Source organism: Meleagris gallopavo, chromosome 17, assembly GCF_905368555.1.
Source record: "Meleagris gallopavo chromosome 17, MGAL_WU_HG_1.1, whole genome shotgun sequence".
NCBI classification, from domain to species: Eukaryota; Metazoa; Chordata; class Aves; order Galliformes; family Phasianidae; genus Meleagris; species Meleagris gallopavo.
This window is the reverse complement of record NC_139420.1, coordinates 6,794,542-6,820,985: the sequence shown is the minus strand read 5'-3', so window position 1 is coordinate 6,820,985 and position 26,444 is coordinate 6,794,542. Positions and strand designations below refer to the sequence as shown.

Below are 26,444 nucleotides of genomic sequence, written 5' to 3'. Positions count from 1 at the left end.
AGCTGTTGCCTCCCCATAAAACATTTATTTTTACAATAAAACAGTAGGATTTAAAATTTAAGTAACAATCCCACTTCTGCCTCAAACCAGTTTCACTTAACTGTTAACACAGCAATTGAACAGTAGGGAACTCTCCAACTCTCCCACCAGCGGCGCCAGCACATCTTTGAGGAAGCCCTCATCTCCTCTGCTCCATCACTGCTGAACCACATGCAAATCAATTCAAAGAGCCTTGGGGGGCTGTCACAATCCCACAGTAGAGACTGAACAGCCTCAGAGCCTTTGCAAAGCGTGGTCTAACAGCCCAACTCAAAGCTATCTGCTCCAGAGGTCTTACCTGTGGCTGCTGAGTGACAGAGCTCCCTGGAGTTCACTGTCCTTCCAGATGGGCACTCACAACACGAAGCAGAGCACACTTGGAAAGTGAGATGGCTAGGAAGGATCTCCATCCTGCCTGGTGCTCAAATGCCCCTGATTAGCACTCCATGACTTACTGGTCTCTGAGCTACCTTAGCTCTAGTAGTGGTCTTCTCATAGAATTTGCAGACAGCAAAGGCATCTTATTCTTATCTACCCATGTCTTCCAGCTATGAACCCGCTGCAGCACCAGTGGCTGAGAAGAACTTCACAGAATCCAGTGCACAAGTGCAACCACGTATCATCAAATCTTCACATAGAGGTCTACAGACTTTTCTTTTCAAGGCCAAGTGCCTTACTGTCAAACTTCAAGTTTCCATCACAGAAACTGTTACGTTAAAAAGATTTCCTTGCCACTCACACAGATTCTTTTTAAGAGAGAAGAAAACTAGTTGTATAGGAAAAACACAAAATGTTTTTCAACTAAAAAGTAAAAATCTTTGCACTGGAAAAAATTAAGGGCCAGCGGGCAAACTTTCTCAATGAAAAAGCTATTCTCTGCCCACAGATAAATATTGAATGAAGCCACAGAATCCTACAGCTGAGCTGCTGATTCAGACAAGCTCTGAATTGGAGCCAACCTTTCAGCACAGCCATTTTTTCTGTGAAAGGAATAGCAGAGTTAAGTCCTACCCGCAGTCAAACAAGGCCATTTATCAGTCAGTCTCCTCAAAATCCTTGGTTAGATGAGGCCAAATAAAGCATCCATATTACATATCCAGAATCACAGAGTGAAAAGCACTCAGTGAAGCACAAGTTTGAGCAGAAAGCTCACATTAGAGAGAACAGATGCCTTCTGCTGGCTACACAGTCTGCAGGTGAGTCTCTCTGCCCTATGGACACTGAGAAAAGATAGGATACTTCTGCTCAGGAGTCAAACCTAGTTCTGCTGCTAACTGCTCATATTCACAATCTGCCAATTCCATCATCAGAAGCTTTTTAACAGCAGTGGCAGTGATCAGTTCTCAGGATTGCTTTCAATGCTTCAGAAGCTCTTCCTGGTAACAGCAGCCAGAAGTGAGGGAGATGGTCCCACAGGGAGCAACTAGGATCTAACAAAGAGGGACTGCCTGAGCCAGGACCCTGAACTCAGAATATCAGTACCCAGAACTCTGCTAATCAACAGCTAGCACAAGAGCTGAGATAAGGTCCAAAAGTCATTGAATAAAAGCCTACCTGACCCATCACATCTTCATCGTAGGACAGCGTTAAGCCCAAGTCACTGATATCACCATCATAACGCTACAGGAACACAAAAAGGCAAAGGAGTTAGTGTTAAGCAGCAGGAACAGCAGCTCTTCATTTCTGTATATCACTGTCTCATTAAGTGACCACCAGAAGGCACCAGGCACAAAAGCATAATGCATACATGACTTGCTCAAAGTTATGGAGAGACTGTACAAGAGCTGAAGCTAAACCTCTGGAAATAGAAATCAGTAATTCCTAGTTTACACCTTCAGACTCCTTTTTTATCCCTGCTTGTCTCGGTAAAAACACAGGACAGCTTCATGTTATATTGCTTCAGAACCAGCAGGCATCTCCACTGCTCTATTACTTTTGGGATGCTTTTCAAATATCCTAAAGGCATTTGAAAGTCTAGCAGCAGCCAGTGATAAGGGAGTTGAACAGCAGAAGTAGTAATGCTCAAACCTTAATTGAAGTGAGATTTTTATAAAACTCAGAGTCCAAGGAGGGAAGTTCATCTACAGAGCTGTAGAAGACACTGTGGTGGTGTCCAAGAAGCTGACTCAAGAAGAAGGAAGCGAATGGTACATCCACAACTATTCCCTGCAGGCAATAAATACATGAGGTCACACGGCATGCTTACTATGTGTGATGTCTTTGGTTTAGCACTGTGCTAACAATAAAAATATCCTAGCACAGCACTTTTGGCTTACCTCATATACAGCCTTCCCAAGCATCTTCCCCACAAACTCAAAGAGCTGCAGGTAGTTCTCATGAATATAGGATGTTGGGGATGGATACAGCCTCTCATCACCACTGGTTGTCTGCACACAGAGATAAGAGCACAGTGAGCCAGCCTGCTTCTGCCTGCAGCTGGTCATCACAGTCAGCATCTGCAGCCCCACACTGTACCTTGAACAAGTTGAGTGCAGGGTCAAACACTTTCTTTATTATCTCCTCCAGGAACTCTTTGAAGACACCATCTTGATCAATACCAGCCTCGTCGACACCCAGATCATTCACAAATTTCACTCTGATCACTCCCTTCATGGCGTTCTGGGAAAGCTGCCGTAGCTGTTCATATCCATCCTAAACAGACCAGGAAACCCCAGGACAAGATGTGGAAAGACACATGAAAACACTCACACAGACATGCAGCACAGGAGATAGAGATGCACCACAAAAATCTCCATGTGTATCATTGAGTTTTGGTCTCCAAAAAGACTGGCATTTTTCCTAGTCGAAACTCCAAGCTTTAGTCTGAACTGAAATAAAGTCCAGCATGTTTCTGTCTTATCAACTCATGAAAAAAAGGCAGGCAGAATTGCATGGGGAGTCCCACAGGGTCTCCTTGAGAGAAGATAAACATATTCACACCCCCTTTTGTCAGGCCAAATTACTGCCTTGTTAGTTGACTTCTGCAAGGCATATCACTCACCTCCAACATTCGTGAGCGGCGGATAGTGATGTGTGTGACATGAGGTGATGCGGAGCTGGTTTCAACCAGCCCAAGCTTCTCCTTCTCCTTTGTAACCATGTTTCGGAAAAGCAGCACCCTCTTAGAAAGAAAATAAAGATAAGCCTTCATCCACAGGGATCCTACTCACCCTCCAGTGCAGCAGGGCTTTCAGATGTTTCTAATATACGGTAGGATCTGGCTCTAGGTTGTCCATTCCCTGACCCAGTGATGCTACTGTCACTAACTCACTACCAACAGGGAGATCTGCCTCCTCATTCCCCACTGAGGCAGATAAAGCCCTTAGTTTAATTAATATTTCATTCACAAGCTCCACTTTACAAAATGCCCAGGACACGTGTCCCTTCTGTCCAAAGCCAACCTCTCAGCCTCCACCCTTTCCCCCATCCCACTCACATTCTTGTGGGGAATGACATGTGGGATGTACTGCAGGAGCAGCTGAGCTCGTTTCTTGTCCTTGTCCAGCTCCTGGAAGAGCACGCTGGGTTTGAGGTCCCTTACAAGAAAAGGAACAGACTTAGAGATCCCAGGGAAGTGCCCAGGTGTGGTAAACAGCTGGGGGTAGAACAAAGAGGAAACCTGTAATGATTTCAAATGTGACTGAAATACTCAGGCATACACATCTAGGAAGGCCAGAGGTACGCAGGCTGTTAGGTACTCAGCCACTTTTCAAAGCACCAGCTTCCACAAGTAGCAGCTAATCACTAAGAGAAGCACCTCTGCAGAGTATTTAAGCCACAGAGAAAGGGTATTCTTAAATGCAATCAATACAGGACGTATTTCTGACTCAGTCTCAGGTGCAGCACGAGATGCACTCAATGTAAAGGAAAGGATCCCAAACCAAACTCCCACGGGGAAGCTGACACCCTGGGCAAGCACACAGCTGCACGTGACCCTTACTGTGAGCTGGGACACTTACTTCCGTAACCAGTGGTCCTCAGGAGCAAAACGCCTGCGGCAGTCCCTCTCATACAAGACCATGAGCCAGCCATGGACGGAGTGAAAGAGCTCCAGCGTCTCCCCCCTGGCGTTCTCTGAACAAAAGGAAGAAAGCAGCAATGTCAGGTGCCCTAAGTAACAGGAGTGTCCAAGAGCAACACGTTGATCACCTCCCCCACACTAACAGGAGAGTATTTCTTCTGACCTCCGCTGCATTCAGAAGAAAGTAAGATTTTTGTGCCTCCCAAAAGACTTCTTTGATCAAAGTGAAGAACTCTTAGCCACATCAAGGCCATCTCAGCAAGCTCCAACCAAACCATCAGAACAAAAACAGACTACCCTATCTCATTGTCAGAACTAAGCTGCACTCAAGTTATATCCACATACAGATTGACACTACATATTTTCAGAAACTCTAGCAAGATGACAAAAGCTATTATGCCCATCATGCCTGGTAAACAAATTCTCTTTTGTAGTAGATGAGTGCATGGTATTTGGTGCCAAGCACGACAGTAGCATCTGGACATCAGAACACTGTGATATGTTCTTGAGCCACATAACGTCATGATTCTGTGCAGAGTAATTAGTAGAAGCTTCCAATTCCAAAATTAATGCTGCATATTGTTCTTCTAGCATCCTCAACTTAAGCTACTAAAAGCACTTACCCACAATTCCATCCCAGATCATCTTAAACACAAAAGAATTCAGAAAAGATGAGATGGTAACAAGCTCTTCCAGTTTGAATGAAATCTGCTCTTCATAGACTTCTATGTCATCAAGAATCCTATCAGAGAAAACAAATGCAAATGTACAAGTGTTGATTTAATTCCCTTTTGAAATTTTCATAAAGGCACATTATCCTTTAGCAGCAGCTTATTTCTGTGATGACTGACACCCATGAGAATCTGAAGGCACAAACAACTAATCCTCATTTATTGATTTTGATTGACATCTGACTGTAACATTAGACAGCAGGAAGGGTCTGAGATACAAGCACAGGCAGTATTTCACAGTTAAAAGGAACTGTGGGCTAGTCCCAAAGAGAGCTTTTTCATCATCAAAACAGTCTCTACTGACCAGCAAGGACAATTTCCTACCCTTTTTCCCCACTCTTTGTGCTGCAGAAGCCAATGAGCAAGACAGCAACAGAGCTGCAAACAGAAGCACATAAGCTGCCAAGCTTTCTTGCAGCAGTACTGTATCACCATCCTTCAAAGATGTCTACACCAAGGTATATGCATTGGATTGATGCAGTTGCTGCCCACAAGCTGTAAGAGGAACGTTTCTCCCCCCCCTTACTTTTTCCAGTCTTTTGTTGTCCCTTCAGCCAGCTGTATGCTCCTGAAGCAGCAAAAGGCTGATGGGGGAAGTCCTTCTGAACGTAATCCTTTCTCAGGATTACATTCAAGAACCCTGCTGCTTTACATTACCTTGTTATCTTTATGCAAAGACAGCAATACCTTAATTATTTCTCTTGAAACCTAAGGAACACGAGAGTTTTACATTACAGATATAGAGAGCACCCTTTGCTTGCTACCTACGTGATAAGGTGGCGGGAGCAGTCACAGAAGAGCATCAACATGGCCAGCAGCCTCTTGGATTCTTCCGTGTCATTATTCAGGCATTCCAAGAAGAGCTTTAACCCGCCCTGTGGTCCCAGCTCACAGATAAAAGCCCATAATTTGGGCAACAGATCATCCAAGTAAGTGAGGCCTAGCAATGAAAAAAATACAAAGCACGTTCAGTAAAGCTTTTCCTGCCTGCTTAGTCATGCAGGCTCAAGGAGAAAAACAGAGCTTGGTGCTGATAGATCCTTTTGCAAAGTAATCCTTTACTTGAAGGGAACACAGGGATCACACGTCTGCATTAGGAGACACCAGGAAAGCAGAAAGACCTTTTTAACAAGGTATGAACTGCTCGCGTATCTGCAACCCTTTCCTACTCTGGACTCATTCCTCTGCCATAGGCACTAGAGCAAGAGAGCATTTACCTTCCTCTTCATCCATTTGGAGATCAGGTAATCTGTTCTTAAAAATGTATGAAAACATTCAGTGTTTCCACTGCAAAAATTAATACTGTGAGGCTTAAGACTGACTTAGTCTTAAGTTTGATATGGAGTAAGCAAAGTCTCACTATAGGAAAAACGTGCTTCAATTCGTATTCTGGAGAGCTAATGCTTGATAAAGAATGTTATTGATGAGATGTATGATTCAGGATGGAACAAGCCTTTCATCCAACCAGTCAATAAACTGTTGGTAGCTTTATTACTGACAAGTCAACAGAATTTAATAAGAAAATGCTATTTTTTCCTCCACTTTTTTACATGATTTGAGAAGCACAGATGTGCCCTGACCTGTGAGTATCTGCAGGCGTATCTGCGTTAGCGTGGTGAGAGTAGTTTGGTAGAGGACACAGATACTGCACACCTTCTGCACTTCAGCAGAGTCCACTCGCTTGCCCCCAACAGGCTTCAGAATGTTGCGCACGGATGCAGACTTCTGAAAAGCTCTCTTGAAAAGATCTGGTGATGGAAGAACATGAAACAATGGCTCAGGACATACGGGTTATTCCAAACCATTTCTTATCCTTAGCAGTTTTGCAACCCTGTGGATGGAGGGTTTTAGCAAACTGGGTCACCAATGGACAGTAGGTTTTGGGGGATTTTTCTTACAGAATGTTGTACAGCTGCTAATAATGCAGAAGAATGTTTCAGTGGGGGCATTACCCTTGAGTCTGAAGCCTTACCAAATGTGCAGTAACTAATGAGCCACAGAATCTACTGCTATGGCTAGCAGCTGGAAAATTGCTAGATTACAGCTGTCTTATTTGCAATACTCTTCTGCAGGATCACCATGCAACACAAGCCCCCAAGCCAGCTTCACCTTGCTTTTCACCTGGGAAGCTGGCCTCCCCCATCTTGCCTTGGGAAGCACTAAGCAATGCAGTAAGCACTTTAGCTACTTGCAAAACAATGAAAAAAACTGCTAAAATAAGCACATATTTTCACAGCATCGAAGTAAGAGACTTGCCCCAGGTCACAGAGGCACTGTGAGCAGGAATTACAGAGATCATATCCCCACCTAAGCAGCAGCAGCTGCTGCAAGTAATTACTCAAAGCTTTTAGCTAAGTAGAAAAGTCCAACTCCTGTGAGACTGGGAGACAGAAACACACACACAAATGTAGACAAAAGCAACCCTGCAGAACTGACTCTTCATAGGGAGGCTGTTCTGAGGGGAAACTGGCTGTGTTGGCAGCTGAGCTATTTCCTGATTCTCTAGCAATTTCTTGCTGAGCACATCACTGAAGAGGATGCGGATCATATGGACTCCCCAGAGATGCTGCAGTTGCTTTGTCAGCAGAGGCATGGACTCATTCAATCTAAAAGAAAAGTCAGAGAGACGTGTTAGAAGGCAGGCTGGAATAAAACACCATTGATATTCTGATACATTTAGCTTGCAGTCAAAATGGAGCATGTACCCACACTGCAGTTGGTCCTCACTGGGGGGAAAAAAAGGAAAAGAAAAGAAAAAAAGAACAAAATATTTGAGAGAACAAAAGATACCTAAGTCCTAAATCAAGTGTGCCAGCACAGCCACTGTTACCAGTCTGACAATACTAATTGAACTTCCTCATGTAATAATTTGTATATGAATGGAGCAGTTTAAGTTGTGCAGATATATCCTGAAATGTCTGATAAGTTATTCTGAGTAGAATTACATTGCTTATCTCAAAGCTCAAAACACTCTGCAACTTAAAAAAAAAAAACAACACACTAATAACAACAAAATACATGGAGAAGTTTAATCATCTATCACCATGAGGTCCTCCTCTCTTACCCATAATCCACAGTCTGTGAAAACCAGCCCAGAACAGGATGCCAGTGGGTCAGATTGGATTTCTTTTGTGAAACATATTTCTGGCAGTAGGAGAGCATGTGAATGAGCACACCCACAAAATGAGCTGTCTCTTCCTCAAGTACTTTATCATTCAAGGAGCCCAAGTACACAAGATTACCTGGCAGAACAACCAGTAAAGCAAGGCTTAGAAGAGGAACAGATACTGCAGGACAGAGGTTACAGATAAAAGAGACAAAATGAACACACATCTATTTTCAAGACCATAAGAGGACTACTGTGAGAAATGACTACTAGAGGCTACCCTGCAGGAAGCCATTTCCATCATGTCAGCCACGAAGGCAGGATGTCACTCTGGCATCCTCCTGCAGCCTTCTCATCTGTATCCTACCAAAACCTTCTACAAAGCACTATAAGCTACAGCTACGGGGATTCTTGAGTTCCAACTGGTCCTGAAACGTATACTTAAATATTTCAGTAGCACACCTATTTAGGGAAATTAGATTCAAATCTGCTACACTACAGGACTTTCTTGGAATCCAAGTGAGAAGAAAGTGGAGATAATACTTCACAATAATATTTCACATGTATACAAGATGACATGCAAACAAGATCAGGTCTCCAACCCTTCTTCCATTTGTAAGGGCCTCCTAATATCCTTACTGTTAAATCATACTTGCAGTATCCTAAAACAGTTTTCAATTATCATTTAGAAACTACCCAAGTAAGGATAAAAATGGAGAGCCTGAGGCAGCTCTGTTCTGTGGAGAATGAAGATTTGGCTCAAGACTCTCTTCGAAGCACAAAATAAAGTCTTACAAGTGCTTACCCAACAAGCAGAGAGTGTGACTTCCTTCCAGGCACACGCAGACATCTCGACACTGCACTTCACGACTCAAAAATATGATGAATTTGCGGAAAAGATCATGAGATTCTATCACTGCCAGACGCTGAAATGTAAAATTTAACTCTGAGTGAGGCTGCCAATAACCATACAGAGCAACCACACCTTATCTGCCACCAGTAATCCGGATTAACTTTTCTTTCTAGATCAGCAAGTTAAAACTGTTGGAGAGTAAGAAATTAAAAGCCTTGCAGTTGAATAGGACACATTCTAGTTGAAGGCAGATATTCAGTTGTCTGCCTGCAAGAGCACAGAATGCCCATCTCACACAAACCTTGCTTGCACCAAGCTACACAGAGGAGCTGACAGGAAATTAGATTAAGTGGACAGCCTGCTAGTTATATCACAGAACCTCTGCCATGCAACGGACTGATTTCTGCTTAGTCTCCACCCACAACTGCAGAAATGGAAAATTAAAAACATACAAAGTGTGTAGTACATAAGTCTTCACTTGTATTTTATTTATTTGAGTTCAGTCCGACACCTCACTGGTGTTATTGACTTCTGTAGTATTTAGACCCTGAGCATCTGGAGGGTGGAAGGATGAAGCACTTCCAGAACACAGATGAAATAGGGAGAGAAATGCCAGTATTCTGTCTTAAAAGCTGATAAAGCAGAATGACAAGTGCTGCTGTGTGACATTCAGTGCGTATTTGGTACTACTATCTCACTCACCTCAGGTGTTAGAGTAGCAAGATGAGTCATTATAGCAGGAACAGACATGACATGGATCAGAAAGGACCTCAGCAGATTGTCTGAAAACTGTGCAGCAACAACAGGGCTACGGAGAAAAATACTTCAGTGCAAGAAACTCGATCTAGCAAAGTAAGAAGCAGTCTTTCTAACTGGGTCATTCAGGGCTGGTTGCCGATTCTACTCTCATCAAGAAACACAACTGGAAAAAGAAAATTCACTTATTTCTGTTACTACAGCAAGTTTACAAAATTGATCACGACACAATAGAATGTAAGTCAAACAGTCCACAGCATGATGTATTTTTTGCACAGCACATCCACACCACCCAGAGAGTTATAAATGTTATGCACTATACCTCTCAAGTTTCCCATTTCCCTACTGCCATGCTGACAGTAATTAAATAGTGTTTTCCTTAGGCAGAAGTTAAGTAACATATCTAAGAGCATCCACTGCTTCTCTACTGAACATCACAAATTCATAACCCCAGCAGTGACAGCTATAGAAGGGAATAGGGACAGATGAATCACTGAAGTCTTAAAGAATGCCTGTTACAGGCTGCAGACTGCTAAAGTGAAAAGACATGAGCTCTTCAGGGACAAGGTCAGAGTTGCAGCATGCTTTTCTTCAGAACAGACAGAACCACCAGAAAAACCTGCATTTGGTTCTTGTTTCAGGGGCTTTGGTCCTACAAATTGAGGAACGGGTACACAGACATCAGCAGTTCATTGTGAAGAGTCACAACTACACTTATCCAGAGAGCTCCATTCCCCTCTGACAGTTCAACAGAGAAACACATCCCATACTCTGATCTGGAACCGCACTCAAGTCTAGGCTGACATCAACATTTACTGCTGACTTAATAGCACTTCAACCTGAAAAATGATGACAGTAATGTGAACTATTTGCCTAAAGCTGCTCTTTCATCAGGACAATACCCTCACAGGCATAAAGAGATGGGGAGAGAGAGAGGACTTCCAAAGCTCTACGAAGAGAATTTTGGCTGTGTATCACCCCAAGCAGCTCTGGCTGCCTTACCGCAATGCGAGAGAGAAGATGGCAGTTAAAGAGCCTTTGGACAAGGATGGTCTGGATCTTGCCAAGCCATTGGTTAGCAAAATCTGAAATAAAAGAAACATTAAAACCTCAGAATTCAGAAAAAGATCGTCACTGTTCTTGAAAGACTGTGTTTACTTTCAAAGCAGAGAAAGAACACACCAAGACCTAGAAACCAGTTACTACTAATTGTTGGGCAGAACTAAAAGAGCTTTTGGTTAATGATGGCATATGGAGAAACTTGACTCAAATTAGATTGTCTTCTGCTCTTGCTTTTCCAGAACTCCACTCAGAACTCCAGAACCGTACTCAGAGGGTTCCCAGGCTTTTTAGAATTAACAGGCAAGGCTCATAGCTGCTTAGTAATATCATTCTCATTTTAAACGATTAATTAAAATGACATCAGTTCCTTTCCCCAGTAAAACAGTAAACAAAGCAAATTCATACAGCAAGTCAGCAGCAAAGTTTGCAAAAAAACAGTCGAGAGCCCTTGCTCTTTATGAATGAGCTTCCTCTACATCTCATTATGAGATGATTAAGTAACATTTAGATTCAGCAGTGGAACCAAAAAGGACATCTCCTTTTTGTATATCTCCTTATGTATTTGCTCCTTACTGCTCTGAAGAAAAAAAATACAACCACACAGAAATCAGCAGTGCTCACATCCAGCCTCTCCCTTACACACCATCACACAGAGTTCATTAAAGCTTCTTCAGAACAAGGACTGCAGAACAAAACTGAGGCTTGTTTGCAATAAATAGGAGACACAGTTGTATCAGCCTGAGACTGACCTGCAGCACGGAATAAAATCCCTTCTGATTTAGATGCCCCATGATGTTAGCACAGATGTGGTTCATGGCAGGCCGCAGGGTTTCACCTTCCAGGTTAAAACAGTGACATTACTAAAACAATATCACAGCTGCACTGCTTATTCTCTTACAAGCTACAAAGTGATTTATCAGTTTAAACTGTTCTTGCACCAATTGCTTTCCCCTATATGAAAGGCAACTATTTTAGCAGTATTTTACATTGAATCTCAGTAAAACACTTAAGCTATAAGAGTCATCTTTCCTCACTATACTTATCTACCTCATCTAGGTATTCCCTGCAAAAACACAAAGTATGTATTCCTATATCCTCTGAATACTTCTGGTGTGAGAGACCCCTAGATCTGTGCCTTTACTGAACTGGATGCACCAACCTTTTCCCCGAAGGATTTTCCAGGTAGAAGTGTCTGTGAAAGTGACAAGCATTGTGAGGTGCAAATTGACCAGTCTAGAGTCTTGTAAGATGTCAGGCTGCAATAACAAACACCGATATAATAAACCTAATTAGCTCTGTGCTAAACTACAGATCTGTTAGATGCAGGCAAACAAAACAAAACAAAATTAATTACCTTAAGCTGCTTGAGAAACTCACAGCAAAACCACAAAATATCTTTGATCTGTTTGATCCATAAGAGTGTGAGATCCTTGGAGAGTGCCAGTGACACATACCACACCTGAGGAAGGCAGGACACAAATGGGAGCAGCGATCAGTATTTGTGCTACTGATAGGCAAGATACATTACCAGGAAGTTTTGTAACAAATAACTTCCTCAGGGCCCCACTGAACCCAGTAGTGGAGCCAAGTTATTTCTCTTAGAAAACACTTGGTCAAAGCATTCCAGCCACCACAGAAAGGCACTGTAAAAACATTAGAGGAATTCGAAGGAACCTGTCCAAACCTTCACCATGGTAATCTCAGCAACGCTCAGGAGCTTTTGAGATCTAAATAATTTAAACAACACCAGGCTAAACCTCCACACACAGCTCCCCCCTCCTCCTCCCACCCAAAATCCTGCTGACCTTTGGTTCATTCTCAACATCCATGCTATTAAGAATACAACGGCACAGCTTTTCAAATCTCTGCAAAACAAAAGAAAAGAGGTAATATTAGCTGTAACCACAGTAAGGACTATTCTGGAAAAGCACTAGGAACAGCTCAGCAGAGGGAGCAAAGTATCTGCATATCAAAACAAGTGTCATACACATTCCCCATTGACAGTGCTGATGCCTCATTCCCTGAAAGCTCATCTACACATCATGCCAGAGCAACGCAGAAGATCTGCCTGTGTCAGGACAGATCTCTGTTGATTTGCCACAGTGTATGTGCCTGGAGAACTGATAGGGCAAGCAAAATTGCAAGGCACTGCTCAATTACTGATGCTGGCATGGTCAGCAGGAAAAACATCTGTTAACCCGTGCCCTGAGAACGGAACCACTACTGAAAAATTCAAGGGTTCTTCTATTTCAGTCCTATGGGCAGACTTCTCCAAGAAGAGCAGAGATCACATTTCTGAGGCCAAAATATATTGCAGGTACCTACATAATCACTAGGTAATATATCAACATATTGAATATGTTTAGATAGTGTCATTGAAAGAAGAATATCAGAGCAGAAACCTTACCTCTTTGTCCTCTTTATGATTAAATACAAATAGCAGCTTCCTAGCAATTCTGAAGACAGAAAGAGCACTTCTTTTACTCGCTCCAGGTTCAGCTGTCCCAAAGAAATCCTCCACTTCTCTCCTAGGAAAGAGAGGAATACGAGCAATGGTTACAAACCCACCTCTCCAGATCACAGCAAGGCACAGAGGGCAGAACCCCACACACCTGATCTCCTTCTGCAGGTGACATCGGCAGAGGAACCTCCTGACCAGTGCCTGGATCTGCACAGCAGCACGCTCCCTCTCCTTCAGCTCACGTCGCTCCTCACGGGCCTGCCGTGCTTTGTCCAGGAACTGGGCTTTGGAGGACTGGCTGGCACTGAACATCTTTATGACTGACCAAGAGGTGAATGTAATGCAACGAGGCTTGCACTGAGCACCTGAGGAAGGAGGAGCAAAGAGAAGAAAACACACAAAGGCGATTCAGATGTTAGGCCTGCATGCATCTGTCATTTAAATGGGGGAGGGAGGGTATTCAACAGCACAGAATCAATGAGGCAAAATGCAGCCTTTGCAAAGGCCAAGTTACCTGGCAATGAGCCTGCAACAGGAAAACACAGGTATCTATATGGACATCATCTGAGTGAAGTCTGCACCCTAATGCAGGCATGCAGATTTTAAAAGCAAAGTAAACGAGTGATCACCAATCAGTGCTCTGTAGTCATTGTGATCTGCTCCTCTCGCTCCAGCTCTCCTTTCCAGCCCGATGCATTCTCTGTAAGCAAGAAAATCAACGTAACTAAGAACAGACCTACAGATCATTATAAAACGGATGAAGAAACCTAGGAAGGCAACTTCTTGCTGCCAAGCCAGACAAAACGCACAGAGCCACCACCACCACCTCTGCCAACACCCGAACCTGAGCTCATCTGAGGAAGCCAAGCGCGTGGCACCCACTGCCCGCAGGCACGAGCCCGCCCAGCGGCTCCACCCCGCGCTGAGGGCGGCTGATGGGCGATTTGCCCCGCTCACCTCTCCCCGCACACCTCCAAGAACGCGGCGGAGGCGATGCGGCCCCGCGGACAGCGGCACCCGGGGCCAACCCAGAGCAGGGAACGGCCTCACGCAGCCCGGAGCGACCTCCCGAGACTCGGAGCCCGCCGCTGCCGAGCGGGGCCCCGGGCAGCCCGTTAGGCCGAGCCCGGCAGCCCCGTCCGTGCTGCGGCTCCGGCCGGCAACCTGCACCGCTTCTTTACTGTTCCGCCCGCTCGCTCCCTCCCCTCCTCCTTCCCACGCACCGCTCCGGTTGTGCCGCGGTTCAGCGAGCCCAACCCGCTCCGTTCCCCGCCGTGCCGCCCGCTGGGGTCGCGCCGCTCTCCGGCCCCCCTCTCCTCCCGACCCTGCCTCCCCTGACAGAGCTGAGGGGGCGCATCGGACCGCTTTAGGAAGAGCACCAGCGCCCCACCGGAAGTAGACGCGCGGCGGACAGGAAGTGGGCGGAGCAGGGCGGAAGTTCCCCGCCCGGCGGTCCGCACGTTCGCTCCGTGGGGCTGCGTCGCGCCCTTCATGGTGAGGAGGGGGCGGTGGGGCTGGGAGGGAGCGGCAGGACCTGGGGGCTCCGCTCTGGTTCCTAGGAGGCGGAGATGAGGCCGAGCCGCCGGGATGAGCTTCGGCGCGGCGGGGGTGGCTCAGGGCCGTGGGGCCGGTACATCGGGGTGCTCTGTGAGAGGAGCCGCGGCGGCCCCGGGGCCCATCGCGGCTTCTCGCGGTGCGGGCGCTGTCGGATTGCTCTGCTTTTTATAGGAGCAGGGCTGAAATCAATTAGCGCGGTAATCAGCCAGCCGACAGGTGTCGGGCCCAGAGCTGTCCGCCTGAGGCGGCTGCAGGCTTCGTGTCACAGCACACTGCAACGCGGGGACAGAGTTTGATGTAACGTTGGCTTTTTCCTGGCACGACACGAGGCCTCGTTAGCTCCCCTGGGTTAATTTGGGGTGAGCATTACAGGCAGAGGGGATACTGAGCAGCAGTTCTGCGTGCTGGGAGATATGGGGTCACCGTGGGGAGCTTTAAGGAGACAGAAAGCCTCAAAGAAATGTTGGTTCCTTTGGAGGTGTGCTTGATCTGCGTGCTGGGAACAGCCTGTGTTGCACACCAGGTTATGTATGAAATAAAGCTTTAAAAGTTGTGAAAGAAACAGGCGCAGCTTTTGTCTGACGGTGGGAAAGTTTTGATTTCCACAGTGCTCAGCACCTGAGGAGCTCTTCCCTGGCTGAGCTGCTTGGCTTCCATTGGCTGCTGTCTGTCACTTCCACATAGAAGGCAGCGTTAAAAACCCGAAGCGTTTGGGAACATTTCAAAGAGGTGCTGAGGCTGGGTCCTTATAGGGCTCTGAGTGGTGACTCCTTGCTTGCAGGAAGAGATGTCGGGAGAAAGCGTGGTGAGCTCAGCAGTGCCGGCAGCTGCCACCCGCACGACCTCCTTCAAAGGAACAAGCCCGAGCTCCAAGTATGTCAAGCTGAACATCGGCGGGGCCCTGTACTACACCACCATGCAGACACTGACCAAGCAGGACACCATGCTCAAGGCCATGTTCAGTGGGAGAATGGAGGTTCTGACAGACAGTGAAGGTAAGGGTGCGCCTTGCTTCCCTCCTACTGCTCCAACTGGTTGGGAGAGGTTGGACCAAAAGTTGAAGAAGAGGGAGAAATGTGTAGTGATGGGTCCTTCTGATTAGTGTTGAAGTTCATCTTAGACAGTTGATGAAAGATGTGGGATAAGGGATACGTGTGGCTTGACTAGTTGGCTAAACACCAAAAAGGTGTTGAGAACCAGAAGGGGCTCCTCTCAGGCCCAGATAGCACAGACTGGCTTTTTCTTTTGAAATACCAACACAAAAGCTCTTAAGTATGTGGAAAATTGTGAGGATTGTGGTTGAGAAACTATGAGTCAGGACTTGCGTATTTACTTAGAAGCTCAGAAGGCTGTTTCCTCATCTTGTTTCCTTATCTGAAATATAAATATAAAACTTGGAAATGGTGTGCTTTTTGAGCAAAAAGATGATTTTGGAAGTCTGAGTTTATTTTCATGTGGGAATACAGGTTTTTGGCTTCACTGGAGCAAAAGCAGTGCAAATTCTTTAGAAACTTTGCTCTGGGATTACAGACAACAAAAGAAGGGAGGGAGGAGGAGGGTCTCTCCAAGTTAAGCATCTGCAAAGCAAGAATGTGCAGTGTGTCAAACTGCAGCCTTCTAAAGGAGCAGCATTCAAATACTTTGCTTCCTTTCCAGATACATTGGCTTTTTCTAATCCCGAGATGCTTAAAGATGTTTACATTCAAACTAATACTGAAGCTGGAATGTGTTTGTATGATGGCTGCTTGCAGCTGCTGCTATAGTTTTATGTCAGTGTTTTCATTTTGTGGGAGCATCACAGAGCTTAATTCAAAGTGGGGCTTTCAGTTTATATGCTGGCACTTTGCCTATATCAGTGTTTATCAGCCTGGATACCTTTTCTGTAACGATAGCTGCCACGTTGCTCATCCTACAGGTCTGGCTGTGGCTGGTTAATTATTTGAATTTTTGTTTGAACCTGCTGAAAGCACAAAAAATGTATTGCTTCATTAGATGAATTGGACTTTAGTGCTTTAGAATAGCCTGTATTTAGAGGCCACGTGGAAAAGTAATGGGTTTAGTAGGGCTCTCATAATAAGCTTTCTTGAGATAGGAAAAGTGGATTGGAAGGAGAAAAAATGTAAAATAAAAAAAACCCCAACAACTTAATCATCAGAATATCCCCATTTTAGCTACAAGTGCTTCTGTTTAAGCTGGGGGGAAGGTGAAAGGCTGCATTGTTGCAGTTGTTTTACCCTGTCTTTTGCAAACTTTCAGCTGCTCTATGGCATTAGCACTGGTCTGTGGGCTGCAGGCCAAGGTGCAGAGTTTGTCTCCCCGTAGGTGCAGGTTCTTTCTCCCGGAGAGCAGCAGACATTATTACTCCAGATCCAGAGTTTACTCTACTAAGATGTCATGCTTAAGATGTAAAATCTCATACTTATTTTGCTGTGAATTCCACTGTGTCTGCATGGGACTGTTCCATTTAGTTAATTTGTGCTTTAATAGGAATTTGATACTTCCTGTATATTGTAACTGAGACACTCCCATGGCAGTAGCTCTTGCTTTATCTCCCTCTTGCTGGCACGTTGCTGGAAACTGGGACAATGGTGTGAGAGCTGTCAGAGGAAGCTCTCTGTATCTGAAGTTGGTCAAAATACTGTCAATTGGTCGCACCCAAAGTCTGGCACCAAACAGAGTTTCTCAGGAAAAGGAGCCAGACTTGCAGAGAAACTGGAAAGAATGAAGTTGGTTTTTTTTGTTGTTGGTTTTTTGTTCTTTTTTTTTTTTTTCAATCTGTGGAATGTTTCACACTGCGGGTCTTTCTCTTCATTTGGATGCATTCTTCTGACCCCAGTGCCATCATCTGAGCTCTTTCTCAAAGCGTAACAATTACAAGCTTGGAGAAGAGATGAGTTCTCTGCTGGGGAGTGACAGATGATTATTTTCAGCTTAGAACTTGTTCATGTATTTTAAATATTTCATTTTGTGGTAAGAAGAGGGTAGAAGGCTGTGGGTTTTCCGACTGCCTCCATCTGTTCCCAGTTTTCCTTTCTGCAGTCTGAACTTTCCCTCTCTTCACATCACTGTTAACTGGTTGATCAGGAGTGTTTCCTTGGCTGGCTGTTTGTAAGGCTGTCAAGCATCAGGCATCAGTGTCAGGCTGTTGTTTCATCTGGCAGGGCTTGCTCAGAAAATGTAGCCTTGTTTAGTGGTTGGAAGCTGTCCCCAAGATGTCTTGTTAAAAAGGAAAATAAATTTCCTAAAGATCAAATGTGTGCACGTGCATTTCATGAACACCGTATGCCTAATCCACTGCATGGATTGCAGCACGTTTTTGTAATGCTGCAGTTAAAAAATGGCTTTAAAAGGCTGAAAACCCACTTCTTAGGCCCTGCACAGCCATAACCGAGTGGCAGCAGGGTCACCTTCCTGTGAGTCATCTCCTTTTGGCTGTGGCTTTGGCTGTTTGGTTAAAACAGAAGGGTTTTTAGAAAGCTGCTTTAGCAGCCACTTCTATTTTGCAATGCTGCTCAAAATATTTTCTCATCCCCCCCTCCTCTGTCTCAAAGTGAGCAATTCTGCTTTGGTTTTGCCATCTGTAAGCATAAAGTCGCAGCACAGTTTTACAGCCTACAGAAGGGCTTGTGGCAGAGATGATAACAAAGAAGTTTGGGGGTCATAATTCTGCTCTCAACCCGCTCGTTACTTCCCTTCAGGTTATGCTGAACTCTGGTAAACACTTTGTCAATGGCTGCATTTTGGGGAATATGGATGTTCTTGTTTATTAGCATGCCCTGTGCTCCCTTCTCTCTATAAAATGGGAGAGCTCTGCATTGACAAATGGGTTTTTTTTCTTCTCTGGTTCGATAGATGTACTGTGTTTATTAGCCTGGATTGGTCTTTTGTTCTTTTATTTCTCTGCTTCTAGTTATCCTGCCTTCAGCTTTCCAGTTTGTTATTACAGTCTGTAAAATTACAGTTGGAAGCGTATATTGTGTAGACAGCAGGGTAATGAGGGAGATGGAGAGCCCACAGTAAACTGCTGGAGAGTGTCTCAGTTTCTCCTCAGAACAGCATGAAAGGGCTGTGTTCACTTTCCAAATTTACCCGAATGTTCAGACTTTTACTAGTAATTCCATTCATGCAGAACATACAGGCTCTGCTTTAACCTACTTTCCTTATTTGTCCAAAATATGACTCCTTCCCCACAAGCGTTTCCTCGCTGCATTCCTGAGCTGCAGCCCATCAGGGTGGCCAGCTGTTCATTTATGGAAACTTGAGGCTCAACATTGCGTAAGGCTTCTCAGGGTCCAGCAGCAGACTGGCAGCAAGAGGTGAGACAGGGATCCTCCCATCACAGCTAACTGGAAAGTGCTTTGTTGTGGCTGTTTTCTTTCCTTTACCCCGTTCCCATCATCCATACGTTACATTCTGCTTGTGTGCTGTTGCCTCGTGGATTTCAGCAGCTCCAGATGCTGTGCCAATAAGCATTTTGTTCTACCAAATAACTGCACTTTGGGAACGTGGAGACTGGAACAGAATTGGCAGTGACACATCCAGCATCTGTGCTCGCTCTCTTTCTGACCTTTTTTGCACATCTGTTGGAGGTGGTGGATCACAGTGGGTCTCAGTGTGTTCAAGTGTGGAAACCTAAAGGTGGTTGAGTTTGGTTGGCTGGAGTAAGAAATGTATCTGTAAGAACCAGCCACGTGTATGTGCAAGTCAGGGATTCTGTGAGTAGAGGAAGAACAGAACTGATTGCTTTGAGAATGAGAAGAATTCCTTCCTCTGTAACAGTTAATCATTTGTCAATAAGTGGGAACTGTGAGAAACAAGTGAGCTTCCTACCTTACTCCCACATACGCACTTGAAAAATGCAGGAGGAGGCAGCGAGTTCCCCGTGCAAGTACAGCATTCTGCTGCTCTGATTGCCAAACGGAGCTCGGGGCTGGAGCTCTCTTGGCAGGAACCTGCCTGGTGCAGCAGGCCTATGCCAGGCTCAATGTCTTTTGCTTTACTGTGGTCTTCTCCTTTCCTTAGGCTGGATCCTGATTGACCGCTGCGGGAAACACTTTGGGACAATCCTGAACTACCTGCGTGACGGCGCTGTGCCGCTCCCGGAGAGCCGCAGAGAGATTGAGGAGCTCCTGGCTGAAGCCAAGTATTACCTGGTCCAGGGGCTGGTGGACGAGTGCCAGGCAGCCTTGCAGGTAGGTTGTGAAGCTAACAAGGAGCTGAGTTGCTCTGGCTGCTGTGAAGGGTGGAGGTGAGGAGGCTGCTTGAGGTGGGCAGAGCTTCAGTGCGCACGGCAGGAGGGACTGCTGGTGTCTGCTTGCTGCCTTTCCAGAGCTGGGGTGCAGCGTGAAGGCAGATGGCACACTTAGCTTGTGGTTCTCCAGCTGTGGCACAGAATATGTGGGACATTCCCAGTTCATATGAGTGTGTCTTAAGGTCTGTTTACATTCAGCTGCTGTTTGCTTCTTGTTTCAGCAGAACAAAGATGCATATGAACCATTCTGCAAGGTACCAGTCATCACTTCTTCCAAGGAAGAGCAAAAACTTATAGCCACTTCTAACAAGGTAAGAAAGACCAGACTGTGCTGTAGCTTGAGAGGATGCTGGGATGTCCTGGGACGTGCTTGGGATTTTGACCAAGTCTTTAAGAAATGGCCTTTAACATTTGAGCTGGAAATCTACAGCAGGCCAAACATGTCTTCTAGATTAAAAGTCAGATATTGATCAGGCCATGTCTGTCTCCATGTAAGGTATTACAATAGAGGCCATAGATAGAAGCAGGCTGATCAAGCAGCTCATCAGGGCTGTTAGGTCTCCGTTGGTTTGTCCACTCTGATAAACAACAGATGGTTTCTTTAGCTAAAGTGAATCGGTGACTCCTGTTTCTGCTGCTGGCTGTAGTGGGTGAGGATGAATTACAATCTAGTCCCAAAGGGGATCAGAAGGGATTGTGTCTCCATTACCAGCTGGTACACAACAGTTTTGCAGCAGCAACAACAAAATCCTATTCAGTTTGAGCCTAATGGTGTCATTTCATATTGCAGCTCCTCTGCTGTGTGGTGTTGGGGCTGAGATTCCATTGCTTACTGCATGTCCTCTAACTGATGTGTATGTTGGTTTTTTTACAGCCAGCAGTGAAGTTGCTATACAACAGAAGCAACAACAAATATTCCTACACCAGGTAAATGACTTAACCTGTAGTTCTTTGAAGTTGTTCATAGACTGAATTCCATGATACATACATATTTGCTTTTTCTACACTCAGAACCAGAGGCAGACTGGAGCTGGCATGCGCTCAATTTTTTCCCAATTAATTTCAAACTTGAGTCAGGAGGGAGCCTACTGTCATTCACAGAAGGCTGAGCGTGTGCTATTTCTGTGGTGGGGGTTCCTTTAACACCCAGGTGCAGCTGGTAGAGACTCCTGGCCAACTGCTGGCCTGTGCTCCCCATGGGCTGCAGCACTTTGGCTGAATACAGAAAGCCTGCCATAGCGTTGTCAATAAGTGGTAAAATCATTAAGTCTGGGACCTTGTCTGCCATTCCTTATGTCTGTGTTTAAGTTTCGTGACAAAACACTGTCTTCATCCAGCTGGTGCTAAGCTTGAATTTAGGAAGGGTTTCATCTGTCTGTGAGGATTTTGTATGTGAATGAAATGGCCTTTGACATCCATTTTGCCCAGGCGTTACTCACAGTGCTGTTGATGGGCAGTAAATCAAAGGAAGCTGGGCTTATGGGCCTGCAAATGCTCACTGCCTGAATCCTTCTGCTCTGCATTACTATTTTAATTACCCTGATGTGACCGCTGCCTCCTTTGTCTCTCACAGCAACTCTGACGACAACATGCTGAAAAACATTGAGCTATTTGATAAGCTGTCCTTGAGGTTTAATGGGAGAGTGCTCTTTATAAAAGATGTGATTGGAGACGAGATCTGCTGCTGGTCTTTCTATGGGCAGGGACGGAAGATTGCTGAAGTCTGTTGCACTTCCATTGTTTATGCTACTGAGAAAAAACAGACAAAGGTACGAGTAAACAGCAGCGGGGCCCCACTGCTTTCAGGCTGGCACCCTGACATCTGTTCTGTTCTGAACACGCTTTTCATTGTCTAGCATCTCTATAGAATAATCAATGCCATTCAGAATGGGAGAGCGGCGTAGTGGAGCTCATCCTGTGGGTTTGCTGGGGCAGGGACTGATGGGACGTAGTGCTTAACACAGGGCAATTATGATATTACATAATGCAAGTTCAGTCCAGTTCTTATCTCCAGACAAACTTGTGCACTTAATCAAGTTTGTTGTCCATTCCTGTGGAAAGGCAGTGGCATACCTCCCTGTAGAGACATTTGGCCAGTTCTGAAAAAACTGCCTGCTGGGACTAAAAGGCTGAAGGCAAATAGCAAAACGTTTGTGCTAGGATGGGTTTTTATGGGTGGATACAGTTAAGACATTTTTAAAAACAGGGAAATTTCAGGAGGAAAACTGAGGTGCCCGCAGGAGGTAAGAGTGACCTTAAGAGTGACCTTCTCCCTCGGTGGGCAGGTGGAGTTTCCAGAAGCCCGCATTTATGAGGAGACACTGAACATTCTGCTGTACGAGTCCCAGGATGGCAGGGGACCCGACAACGCGCTCCTGGAAGCCACAGGAGGGGCAGCTGGCCGCTCCCATCACCTGGAGGAAGATGAGGAGCGAGAGCGCATCGAACGCGTGCGAAGGATCCACATCAAACGTCCCGATGACAGAGCCCATCTGCACCAGTGAGCTGAGCGACGGCTGCAGGGTCTGTCTGGAAGGTGCTGCCCTTCTCCTGATGGATTGTCTGCAGCAGGGGACCAGGCAGCTTCTCTTTGTTCAACGAGTCTGTAAATTACATTTTGTAACAAAGTAGGTTATTTGGGGTATTTAAATGAGGTAGTTCTAGGATGAGAACAAATAAGGTTACTGGGCGTAGGGTAGGTATGTAAAAAGCCCTCTGAACATCCGGAGAAATGCCCTGAGTTTGTAGCCCTCTTGTCTTTGCTATTTTGTGGTTAGTGAGGAAGAAGACTGGCTTCCTTTGGCTTTAGTAATTATCCTGCACTTTAAAAAACAAACGAAGTCAGGCAGCCACATACCTTCCCTCTGGCTCTCGCTGACCCGGTCTCGTAGGCATTGCAGCATGGCAGAAGCACAGTGGAGCTGCTGCAGAGCTCCCTTTCTTCCAGGTCAGAAGGCGATGGGGTTGGTGGCTCAGAAATGCCTCTGTGTGACTGCTGGCAGGACAGGTGATGCAGGAGAAGCACCAGGCTTGAGGCAGAGGGAACCCAGTGCTGCAAGGCTGTGCAGGTGGCTGTGACTTTCCACTGCTCTCAGGCCCCCCTCCCATGGTTCAGTGGAGCTTCTGCAGCACTGAGTTGTGGAGAGGCCCATCCCCACTTTTTTGGTATGATTCAAGGATGGGAGATGTTGAAATTCCTTCAAGAGGAGGAGCAGGAGCTAACTGTGCCTGGTGGCTTTCCCTTAGAATGGTATTGCTACCAGTCAAAGCTTGACCCCACATCTCTGTTGGGAAGTTTATTTCCTTCAGATCACCCATCAGTAAGCTGTGCATTCTTTACCACAAGTTAAAATTCGTAACAGGTTTGGCACGCAGTGCCAGCCCCATGTAGGCAGGAGGCCAGCAGTTGTAGCTCAGTTCTGCAGCTGTTAGAGGAGCATTGGCTTTGAGTGAGGCAGTGCAGAGTGCTGATGTAGAGCTGAAGGCAGTGGCCCAAAAGAGGTTAATCCCTGTTTGCCTTTAACCTGAGCATTTTCCAAGTCTCTCAGCAGAAATGGCAGCTGTGTATGAAAGGATGAAGTTGAAATGTTGTGCAGAGAATGCTGTAGTGTCTGGTTTTCTGAGAGTAGTAACAAATGGATGTTTTTATCTACCTCCTAGTCTTATATTGCCTAGTGTGGAGTTAAGTATCAGAGTGAGGGAAGAGAGTGTATTATTCACTAGGATTGGATGCTAATGGATAATGAGAAGAGCTGCAGCTGTAATGGTTAATGTAAAAAAGCTTGAGAGAGAGAAACCAGCAGTAGGAAGTCTTAAGTTTAAGTCAGGGTGCCACTGTGACAGAGCCCAGACTGCTTTGGCCATTTCAGACCTTCTTGACTCTGCACCTGGAGTACTTTTTGCTGGCCCCAATGGCTGAGTGTCCCACAGTGGCCGCTCTGCATCACTCAGTGAGGTCCTTTGCTTCTGCAAGCTTCCTGCTGTAAGGATTCCTAGTCCTGGCTCAGGGCCGATTGTGGCACATTGGCATTTTAAAAACCAAAGGCACAGTCAACATCACCAGCTGTGTTACTGATTGATTTCAGTAGCAGCCTCTGCAGCTAAGCTATCTGGGATGTAAAATAAAGCAGTAAGCAGTTTTGGAGCAGCGTGTACAGCTAACAGCTTTCAGAGTTAGGCTGAAGTTGTCTTCCTCATAACCAAAGACTTTCAGTTTCAGACAACCGGGGGCTGTGGCAGAATGGTTGTTATCCCTGTCTCCTCTACTCTTTCTCCAGCTCCTGACTGATAAATAAGAACTGAGCAGAACCCAGACACAGTGGTTACACTACAGTTCAGCAGCTTCAGCTTTGGCTTTTCTTGTAAGCTGTACTTACATATGTTTGTCACCAGTGCAACACACTTGGGGCTCATACAAGTCCATAGTTTAAGTCCATAGTTTAGGCTGTTGGTGTGCAGGACACAGTGCCTCTCCCTTCTTGCCTTATTTGATAAGCTGGGGCGTGTGCTCTCTTTGGCACTGTGTACTTTGACACAACTGAGCTGTTTACAAGTTTCTCATCTGTAACACACTCCTAACTTTAATTGCTGCAGTTGTGTAACAAAGATGTACTGCTGTCCTGTGTTAGAACATCCCTTACCTACTGGCTGCTTGCCCTCGTTCATTAAGTCTCTCAACAAAACAAAAACAGCTCCCACAGTCACTTAATGCCACTGCACAAATGCTCTCAGCTCCTGAGCCTTTTACTTTAAATGGTTTTGCCAATAGAGCTTTCAGGGGGAGATGGGGTACGAGGCAGTTACCCTGGCCCCAAGCAGTTCTGTAGATTAGCAAGTGCTGCATGATGTTAACTGTGCTGACCTGCCTGCTTTGATTCATGCATGCTGCCCTCCAGCACCCAACAACAGCCACTAATACTGACAACAGAACAGAGCCAACTTGAATCTTATGTCTGCAGGCTATTTTCCCCCCCCTCCATTGGAGTAATGCAGAAAAGCTTACCTAAAAATCAGTAGCTTGTGATGCAGTTAGGGCCAAACAGTCCAGTAACACCAGCCCCTGGCTTAGGGCTAAGCTGAGAATGCATTTGCTCCTGCAAAGCAGTCACTCCTGTATTCAGACAAGGCAGATTGTAGAGCCCACACTGAGCTCCGCCTGCTGCAGGACATCACCTGTTCAAAGCCCTTGTGGAAGTCTCCAAGCTCCAGTCTTACCTTTTAGTCTTAATGGAGTTGTTTTGTTTCATGTTCTGTACAATCATTCCCTCCTATTTTATGCACACAAAACCACCTTAAGATGGATTTCAGTGTATGGTTGTTGTTTGCAATGTTTTGTTGTTGTTTTTTTTTTTTAAAGCATAACATGAAATAAATTAGAAGATATTTCATATTTACATGAGTTGATTTATTACTTGCTTGAAGTTCAGTAGCTAGCATGCTGTCCTCATGGTCCCTGGAGCTAGAAAGAACTTTCAGTAAGAAATACCACGCACCTTCCCCTAGCTATTAGCTTTACCTCCTGGAACCACTCACAGCCAAGGCACCAGTGATCTGGCTCTCATTCAGGCTGTAGCCTCAGCCAAGCAGGAGCTACATGGGTTGGCCTCAACATGACGCACCAGAGAGAGCAAAGGGAATTCCTGTATTCTACCTCTTCATAGCTGCCCAAACATGCAGCTAGAGGGAACTGCACTCTTAAGGAGCAAGCAGAATCTCAGTTCCTTGAATGGAGACAAAGCTTCAGTCTCCTACTGCTGAAGGTTTCCTCTGAACCAAGTTATACCAAACCAGCATGTCCCCTCTTAAAAAAGTGTGGTCACCTGTCCCCATTCATCATCACTTCTGGAGTCTCAATGCACTGCATAGCTGCTTTGCAGGGAGAAGCAAGGACAGTACTACTTTAAGATGTTTTCCTTCATCCATGCCTGGAGACAAGGAAGCATCTTCCTGGGATTTCCCGATGATACACCACCAACTCAGGAATACCTATGCCAACCTCATTACTACATTTAAAAACATACCTCTGCATGCTGCTTGAGAGACTGAACTCTATTCACCTGCACTTCATATAGTTTCTCCTGGTTAGTACAGTGACTCAAAACACGGCTTGGAGAAGTCTTTTCCTTCTGAATCCTTCCTTCAGAGCTCTGCTACAGGTTATCAGGTGCACAGATCAACATTTTACTTGTGCAACTACCTAAACATTACCCTGTGACAGCATGTGACAAGGATCTATGCATCCTGGAACATTACAGCGAGGTGATGAATTTATTTAGATACAACTCAGTAGTTTTAAGCTATAAAAAAAAGTACCTAAAAGATGCAAGCAAACTCTCAAGTCACAGCAACCCTATGGCAACAAAGATTGCAGGGGTGCTGCAGGTGCTGGTGTCAGCCTGCAGGCTCCTTTCCATTCCTGGTGACCAAAAACTGGAACTGCTTCTCATCAAGACTTTGCCTGATTTGACACCTGAAATGAGAGAAAGGAGTCAGTAAGTTAAATACAAACTGTGTGTCCTTGAGATTCCTATTTAACAACTGCTTCACAAAGACAACTCTCTTGCAAGGCTGCTTTCTGGGACTTAACTGTGTTTCTCATAAGGGTTGA

General features: G+C 45.5%; 3 protein-coding genes across 9 annotated transcripts in view; 1 reads left to right on the top strand and 2 right to left on the bottom strand.

Annotated features, from left to right (window-relative positions):
- The window catches only part of UBE3B (ubiquitin protein ligase E3B), a 19,953-nt gene extending 5,563 nt beyond the window's left edge, over positions 1-14,390 (bottom strand). Inside the window, exons 1-23 of one of the 6 annotated variants that reach the window (XM_019621064.3) lie at positions 14,253-14,390; positions 13,544-13,729; positions 13,181-13,394; positions 12,976-13,096; positions 12,374-12,433; positions 11,923-12,027; positions 11,728-11,824; positions 11,318-11,403; positions 10,509-10,591; positions 9,453-9,558; positions 8,703-8,823; positions 7,856-8,033; positions 7,228-7,397; positions 6,372-6,539; positions 5,560-5,731; positions 4,684-4,802; positions 3,999-4,113; positions 3,476-3,575; positions 3,041-3,160; positions 2,515-2,691; positions 2,316-2,426; positions 2,068-2,205; positions 1,594-1,659 (exon numbers count right to left, since the gene is read on the bottom strand). In XM_019621064.3, coding sequence (XP_019476609.2) covers positions 1,594-1,659; positions 2,068-2,205; positions 2,316-2,426; positions 2,515-2,691; positions 3,041-3,160; positions 3,476-3,575; positions 3,999-4,113; positions 4,684-4,802; positions 5,560-5,731; positions 6,372-6,539; positions 7,228-7,397; positions 7,856-8,033; positions 8,703-8,823; positions 9,453-9,558; positions 10,509-10,591; positions 11,318-11,403; positions 11,728-11,824; positions 11,923-12,027; positions 12,374-12,433; positions 12,976-13,096; positions 13,181-13,341 — 2,574 coding nt within the window. In that variant the 5' untranslated portion in view covers positions 13,342-13,394; positions 13,544-13,729; positions 14,253-14,390. Of the gene's footprint in view, positions 1-1,593; positions 1,660-2,067; positions 2,206-2,315; positions 2,427-2,514; positions 2,692-3,040; positions 3,161-3,475; positions 3,576-3,998; positions 4,114-4,683; positions 4,803-5,559; positions 5,732-6,371; positions 6,540-7,227; positions 7,398-7,855; positions 8,034-8,702; positions 8,824-9,452; positions 9,559-10,508; positions 10,592-11,317; positions 11,404-11,727; positions 11,825-11,922; positions 12,028-12,373; positions 12,434-12,975; positions 13,097-13,180; positions 13,395-13,543; positions 13,730-13,986; positions 14,207-14,252 lie in introns of those variants that run through there. The other 5 variants (XM_085238818.1, XM_010720223.3, XM_085238817.1 and 2 more) reach the window with 5 other exon arrangements.
- Positions 14,379-25,230, top strand: KCTD10 (potassium channel tetramerization domain containing 10). Of its 2 annotated transcripts, none has more exons than XM_010720218.4 (7): positions 14,379-14,523; positions 15,368-15,581; positions 19,609-19,778; positions 20,059-20,148; positions 20,712-20,764; positions 21,411-21,606; positions 22,123-25,230. In XM_010720218.4, the coding sequence occupies exons 1-7, from the start codon at positions 14,521-14,523 to the stop codon at positions 22,339-22,341; spliced, it is 945 nt and encodes a 314-aa protein (XP_010718520.1). In that variant the 5' UTR covers positions 14,379-14,520; the 3' UTR covers positions 22,342-25,230. The 2 variants fall into 2 exon arrangements, with proteins under 2 accessions (XP_010718520.1, XP_010718521.1); XM_010720219.4 differs by having other exon boundaries at positions 14,380-14,523; positions 20,062-20,148.
- The window catches only part of MYO1H (myosin IH), a 15,984-nt gene continuing 14,759 nt past the window's right edge, over positions 25,220-26,444 (bottom strand). Inside the window, exon 31 of the mRNA XM_010720221.4 lies at positions 25,220-26,306. Within this exon, the coding sequence (XP_010718523.1) occupies positions 26,283-26,306 (24 nt within the window). The 3' untranslated portion in view covers positions 25,220-26,282. The remainder of the gene's footprint in view (positions 26,307-26,444) is intronic.